The 7674-nt window shown below is 37.7% G+C and overlaps 1 protein-coding gene across 1 annotated transcript; it reads right to left on the bottom strand.

Annotated features, from left to right (window-relative positions):
- Positions 1–5495: 5495 nt before the first annotated feature.
- On the bottom strand, positions 5496–6673 carry LOC125914587 (14-3-3 protein zeta/delta-like). Its single transcript, XM_049619992.1, has one exon. It carries the CDS (start codon positions 6614–6616, stop codon positions 5885–5887), a length of 732 nt encoding a protein of 243 aa, XP_049475949.1. The 5' UTR covers positions 6617–6673; the 3' UTR covers positions 5496–5884.
- Positions 6674–7674: the final 1001 nt, after the last annotated feature.

The following is a 7674-nucleotide window of genomic DNA, read 5'->3' as shown; positions in this document are numbered from 1 at the left end:
TTTTGCATCTATAGTCATTAGGGATACTGGCCTGTAATTTTATTCTTTTTGTGGTGTCTTTGTCTAGTTTTGGTATCAGGGTATGCTGATCTCATAAAATGAGTTTGAAAACAGCATTTATTCCTCTTCAACTTTTTTGAGTAAATTTAAGAAGGTTGGGAACTAACACTTGTTTAGATCCTTGGTTGAATGCAGCTGTGAGGCTGTCTGACCTGGACTTCTGTTGTGGGGAAGTTTTTTAATTTTCCATTTTATTACTTTTAATCATCTATTCAGATTTTCTAGTTGTTTATGATTCAGTCTTGGAAGGTGGTGTGTTTCTAGGAATTTATCCATATCTTCTAGGTTTTGAAAATTAGTGTTTTCAGTAGTCTCATGATCCTTTGTATTTTTGTGGTGTCGGTTGAAACTTTTGCATTTCTGATTTTATTTATTTTGTTTCATCTCTGATTTAGGTCCTCTCCCTTTTTCTCTTGATGATTCTTGTGAGAGGTTTATCAGTTTTATCTTTCCAGGGAACGAGCTATCAACTTTTTTTTTTTTAATTTTTTATTTTTTTAAATATACATCCAAATTAGTTAGCATATAGTGCAACAGTGATTTCAGGAGTAGATTCCTTAGTGCCCCTTACCCATTTAGCCCATCCCCCCTCCCACAACCCCTCCAGTAACACTCAGTTTGTTCTCCATATTTATGAGTCTCTTCTGTTTTGTCCCCCTCCTGGTTTTTATATTATTTTTGTTTTCCTTCCCTTATGTTCATCTGTTTTGTCTCTTAAAGTTCTCATATGAGTGAAGTCATATGATTTTTGTCTTTCTCTGACTGACTAATTTCACTTAGCATAATACCCTCCAATTCCATCCACGTAGTTGCAAATGGCAAGATTTCATTCTTTTTGATTGCCGAGTAATACTCCATTTGTGTGTGTGTGTGTGTGCGTGTGCGCGCGCGCGCGCGCGCAGAGTGGCTGCACCAGCTTTCATTCCCACCAACAATGCAAAAGAGATCCTCTTTCTCTGCATCCTCTCCAACATCTGTTGTTGCCTGAGTTAATATTAGCTATTCTGATAGGTGTGAGGTGGTATCTCATTGTGGTTTTGATTTGTATCTCCCTGATGATGAGTGATTTTGAGCATTTTTTCATGTGTTGGTTGGCCATCTGGATGTCTTCTTTGGAGAAGTGTCTATTCATGTCTTTTGTCTGTTTCTTCATTGGATTATTTGTTTTTTGGGTGTTGAGTTTGATAACTTCTTTATAGATTTTGGATACTAACCCTTTATCTGATATGTCATTTGCAAATATCTTCGCCCATTACGTTGGCTGCCTTTTAGTTTTGCTGATTGTTTCCTTCACTGTGCAGAAGGTTTTTGTTTTGATGAGGTCCCAGTAGTTCATTTTTTCCTTTTGTTTCCCTTGCCTCTGGAGACGTGTTGAGTAAGAAGTTGCTGTGGCCAAGATCAAAGAGGTTTTTGCCTGCTTTCTCCTTGAGGATTGTGGTGGCTTCCTGTCTTACATTGAGGTCTTTCATCCATTTTGAATTTGTTTTTGTGTATGGTGTAAGAAAGTGGTCCAGGTTCATTCTTCTGCATGTCGCTGTCCAGCACCACTGGCTGAAGAGACTGTCTTTATTCCATTGGATATTCTTTCCTGCTTTGTCAAAGATTAGTTGGCCATATGTTTGTGGGTCCATTTCTGGGTTCTCTATTCTGTTCCATGGATCTGAGTGTCTGTTCTTGTGCCAGTACCATACTGTCTTGATGATTACAGCTTTGTAGTATAGCTTGAAATCTGGGACTGTGATGCCTCCTGCTGTAGTATAGCTTGAAATCTGACTCCTGTGATGCCTCAAGATTGCTTTGGCTATTCAGGGTCTTTTCTGGTCCCATACAAATTTTAGGATTGTTTGTTCTAGCTCTGTGAAGAATGCTGGTGTTATTTTGATAGGGATTGCATTGAATGTGTAGATTGCTTTGGGTAGTATTGACATTTTAACCATATTTGTTCTTCCTATCCAGGAGCATGGAATCTTTTTCCATTTTTTTTGTGTATTATTCAATTTCTTTAATAAGCTTTCTATAGTTTTCAGTGTATAGATTTTTCACCTCTTTGGTTAGATTTATTCCTAGGTACTTTATGGTTTTTGGTGCAACTGTAACTGGGATCGATTCCTTGATTTCTCTTTCTGTGGCTTCATTGTTGGTGTATAGGAATACAACTGATTTCTGTGCCTTGATTTTATATCCTGCAACTTTGCTAAATTCATGAATCATTTCTAGCAATTTTTTGGTGGAATCTTTTGGGTTTTCCATATAGATGGCTTTTATGAACTTGAGGTATGATCCTTCTATCCCTACTTTCTTGAGGGTTTTTATCAAGAAAGGATGCTGTATTTTGTCAAATTCTTTCTCTGAATATATTGAGAGGATCATATGGTTCTTGTCCCTTCTATTATTGATGTGATGAATCATGTTAATTGTTTTGCGGATATTGAACCAGCCCTGCATCCCAGGTATAAATCCCACTTGGTTGTGGTGAATAATTTTTTTAATGTATTGTTGGATCTGGTTGGCTAATATCTTGTTGAGGATGTTTGCATCCATGTTCATCAGGGAAATTGGTCTATAGTTCTCCTTTTTATTGGGGTCTTTGTCTGGTTTTGGAATCTAGGTATTGCTGGCTTCACAGAAAGAGTTTGGGAGTTTTCCTTCCATTTCTATTTTTTGATAACACCTGGAAGAGAACAGGTGTTAACTCTTCCTTAAATGTTTGGTAGAATTCCCTTGGAAAGCCATCTGGCCCTGGACTCTTGTTTTTTGGGATATTTTTGATTACTAATTTGATTTCCTTACTGGTTATGGGTCTCTTCAAATTTTCTCTTTCTTCCAGTTAGTTTTGGTAGTGTATATGTTTCTAGGAATTTTTCCATTTCTTCCAGATTGCCCATTGTATTGGCATATAATTGCTTATAAAATTCTCTTATTATTGTTTTTATTTCTGCTGTGTTGGTTGTGATCTCTCCTCTTTCATTCTTGATTTTATTTATTTGGGTCCTTTCCTTTTTCTTCTTGATCAAACTGACTAGTGGTTTATCAATTTTGTTAATTCTTTCAAAGAACCAGCTTCTGGTTTAATTGTTCTACTGTTTTTTTGGTTTTGATAGCATTACTTTCTACTCTAATCTTTATTATTTCCTGTCTTATGCTGGTTTTGGGTTTTATTTGCTGTTCTTTTTCCAGCTCTTTAAGACATAAAGTTAGGTTGTGTATCTGAGATCTTTCTTCCTTCTTTAGGAAGGCCTGAATTGCTATAGACTTTCCTCTTATGACCACCTTTGCTGCATCCCAGAGGTTTTGGGTTGTGATGTTATCATTTTCATTGACTTCCATATACTTTTTAATTTCCTCTTTAACTTCTTGGTTAGCCCATTCATTATTTAGTAGGATGTTCTTCAGTCTCCAAGTATTTACCTTTCCAAATTTTTTCTTGTTGATTTCAAGTTTCATAGCATCTTGGTCTGAAAATATGCACAGTATGATCTCGATCTTTTTGTACTTAGGGCTATTTGTGTCCCAGTATATGGTCTACTCTGGAGAACGTTCTATGTGTACTGGAGAAGAATGTATATTCTTCTGCTTTAGGATGAAATGTCTGAATATATCTGTTAAGTCCATATGCTCCAGTGTGTCATTCAAAGCCATTGTTTCCTTGTTGATTTTTTGATTAGATGATGTGTCTGTTGCTGTGAGTGGGGTGCTGAAATCTCCTACTATTATGGTATTACTATCAATGAGTTTCTTTATGATTAATTGATTTATATATTTGGGTGTTTTCACAATTGGCACATAAATGTTTACAACTGTTAGGTCTTCTTGGTGGATAGACCCCTGGATTATGATATAATGCTCTTCTGCATCTCTTGAGACAGTCTTTATTTTAAAGTCTAGATTGTCTAATATAAGTATGGCTACTCTGGCTTTCTTTTGTTGACCGTTAGCATGATAGATGGTTCTCCATCCCCTTATTTTCAATCTGAAGGTGTCTTTAGGTCTAAAGTGGGTCTCTTGTAAACAGCATATAGATGGGTGTTGTTTTCTTATCCATTCTGTTGCCTTATGTCTTTTGATTGGAGCATTGAGTCCATTGACATTTAGAGTGAGTACTGAAAGATATGAATTTATTGCCATTATGATGCTTGTAGAGTTGGAGTTTCTGGTAGTGTTCTCTGGTCCTTTCTAATCTTTGTTGCTTTTGGTATGTATGTATGTATGTATATATGTATTTGTATTTTTATCTTTTCTCCCCTCAGAGAGTCCCCCTTAAAATTTCTTGTAGGGTTGGTTTAGTAGTCACAAACTCCTTTAATTTTTGTTTGTCTGTGAAACTTTTTATCTCTCCTTGTATTTTGAATGACAACCTTGCTGGATAAGGAATTCTTAACTGCATATTTTTCTGATTCAGCACATTGAATATATCCTGCCACTCCTTTCTGGCCTGCCAAGTTTATGTGGATAGGTCTGCGGCAAACCTAATCTGTCTTCCCTTGTAGGTTAGGGACTTTTTTTCCCCTTGCTGCTTTCATGATTCTCTCCATGCCTGAGTATTTTGTGAATCTGACTATGATATGCCTCGTTGATGGTCGGTTTTTGTTGAATCTAATGGGGGTCCTCTGTGCTTCCTGGATTTCGATGTTTGTGTCTTCCCCAGGTTAGGACAGTTTTCTGCTATGATTTGCTCACATAAACTTTCTACCCCTATTTCTCTCTCTTCCTCCTCTGGGACCCCTATGATTCTAATGTTGTTCCTTTTTAATGAATCACTGATTTCTCTAATTCTTAAATCGTGCTCTTTTGCCTTAATCTCCCTCTTTTTTTTCCTGCTTCATTATTCTCTATAAGTTTGTCCTCTATATCGCTGGTTCTCTGTTCTGCCTCATCCATCCTTGCTGCCGTGGCATCCACCCATGATTGCAGCTCAGTTATAGCATTTTTTATTTCATTCTGACTAGATTTTACTTCTTTTATCTCTGCATAAAGGGATTCTAATCTATTTTTGACTCCAACTGTTATTATCATGGTTCTAAATTCTGGTTCAGACATCTTGCTTGTATCTGTGTTGGTTAAATCCCTGGATGTCGTTTCTTCATGCTCTTTCTTTTGGGGTGAATTCCTTCATTTTGTCATTTTTAAGGGAGAAAAGGAATTAATGAGGTAGAAAAATTAAAATTTAAAAATATTAAAATTAAAAAATTAAACACACACACACACAAATTGAATAAATGGTGCTAGATCCTAGGTGTGTTTTGGTCTGGGTGTTGAAAATGGTTTGACAGATTAGAGAAAAAAAATGGGAAAAAAGGAAATCATTTGAGAATTTGAAAAAAATGAATACACTGAAGTAGACTAAAATGAGATGATGGGAGTAAAATAGAACTTGAAAAAATTTACACAAAAGTAAAGAGTATAGTAGAAAAAAATTAAAGAAAAAAATATTTTTTTCTAGAACCAATTATCCCTTTTATTCCCCACCAGGACAAACCCATATGTAGGCAGTTTTCTTTGCTTAGACATGGAAGCAGTTTTAACACTGGCCCTTGTGAAGCCACAATGTACCAAAAGTACTATGCCAAATGTTTATACTAGTATAAAAACTCCACATCCCCATATTGGCCACCTCAAGATGAAAACAGATAACTCCCTAAATGTTAACTTGCTCTACTCCCCTAATATTAAACATAAAAACCACATGGGAAATATAGAAATTCAAATAGAAGTAACATAAACCTGTCATAAATCGTAAACAAAATACTATTTGTGGGACAGCATGGATGACAAATGGTCTACTGTGTAAATTTTAGAATAAGGCAGACAAAAGTTGGAAGGCTGGTTAATTTTCCCCTCCTTCTGCTTCAGCTTCATCTCCTTGGGTATCCGATGTCCACAATGTCAAGTTGTCTCTCAGTAATTGCATTACTAGCGTGCTGTCTTTGTAGGACTCTTCACTTAATGTATCGAGTTCAGCAATGGCTTCATCAAAAGCTGTCTTTGCAAGAGAGCAGGCTTTCTCCGGGGAGTTCAGAATCTCATAATAGAACACAGAGAAGTTAAGGGCCAGACCCAAACTGATAGGGTATGTTGGTTGCATTTCCTTTTTGCTGATCTCAAAAGCTTCTTGGTATGCTTGTTGTGACTGATCCACAATCCCTTTCTTGTCATCACCAGCAGCAACCTCAGCCAAGTAACGATAGTAGTCTCCTTTCATTTTCAAATAGAAGACTTTGCTCTCTGCTTGTGAAGCATTGGGGATCAAAAACTTTTCCAAAAGAGACAGTACATCATTGCAGATCTCTCTGAGCTCGGTCTCAATTTTCTCTCTGTATTCTCGAGCCATCTGCTGTTTTTTCTCAGCCCCTTCCGTCTTTTGCTCAATACTTGAGACGACCCTCCAAGATGACCTGTGGGCTCCTACAACATTTTTATAAGCAACTGAGAGAAGATTCCTCTCATTGGATAATTCAGCTCCTTGCTCAGTTACAGACTTCATGCAGGCTGCCATGTCATCATATCGCTCAGCCTGCTCGGCCAGCTTGGCCTTCTGCACCAGCTCATTTTTATCCATGACTGGATGTTCTGTGTCCAGAGTGGGTGGTGGCAGGCGGACGGACGGGGGCTCAGCAGTCTCAAGAAAAATATTTTTAATAGAAATTGAAAGTAAAAAAGAAATTTTTCTGTTTCTGCATTCAAGAAAAAGAAAAGAAATGAAAAAGAGAAAAAAGAAAAAGAAAAAAATCTTTTGAAAATTTGAAAAAGGAAATACATTGAAGTAGACTAAAATAAAATGATGGAAGTAAAATAGAATTTGAAAAAAATTACACAAAAGTAAAAAATATAGTAAAAAATTAAAAAATATATTTTTAATAAAAATTGAAAATAAAAATGAATTTTTTCTCTTTCTGTATTCAAGAAAAAGAAAAGTGAAAAAGAGAAAAAAAAAAAGAAAGAAAATTGAATAGATGGACCTGCTAACAGATTGAAATAGGACTGAAATTACTTCATTTTCCCCTAGAAGTCAGTCTATGTAGTGCTTTCTAGTCCATAAACTAAGCCGGCAGTGAGACTTGTGTTCTTGAAGAGCGAAGTTGGCCCAGTTGGGTGGGGCTCAGTGTAATGGCTCCATTCTCCACTACCTGGCGCTGCTAGCCTACTGGGGTGGAGTGGTGTTGCGCTTGTAGGTGCCTATGTGCATGCACAGGAGTGGTGAAAATGGTGTCACCCAGGTACTCAGTCTCTAGTATCAGAACTCTGTTCTCCCCGATCAGCAATCGCACACCCGTCCTATCTTCAGCTTTCGTCCGCTCCCCACTTTTTCACTGTCCGTGGCCAAGCCCCAGGTAATACCTCTCTCCTGAGTCTTGTCTCAGAGTCTTGTTTTCCCCAGCCCCTTACTTCTGAAGGACTGCGGCTTTGACCTGTTCTTCCCCTCTGTGGGAGGGTCTCACCGAGCAATGGCCAAATGTTGGCTGCGCCGAGGAAAGCTTGCTGGACCCTGCTGCTGCCAGTGCCCCGAGACTGCGGCCAGGTGCCAGCCCACCCCAGAAGAAGTTTGCAAGATAGTGGAGCAGCAGCTTTTCAGGGATTATGGAAAATCACAACACACATTTGGCACCAGACTCCACC

This window comes from Panthera uncia, assembly GCF_023721935.1.
Source record: "Panthera uncia isolate 11264 chromosome D3 unlocalized genomic scaffold, Puncia_PCG_1.0 HiC_scaffold_8, whole genome shotgun sequence".
NCBI lineage: Eukaryota > Metazoa > Chordata > Mammalia > Carnivora > Felidae > Panthera > Panthera uncia.
Note: the sequence above shows the minus strand (reverse complement) of the source record. Positions and strands in the feature narration are given on the sequence as shown.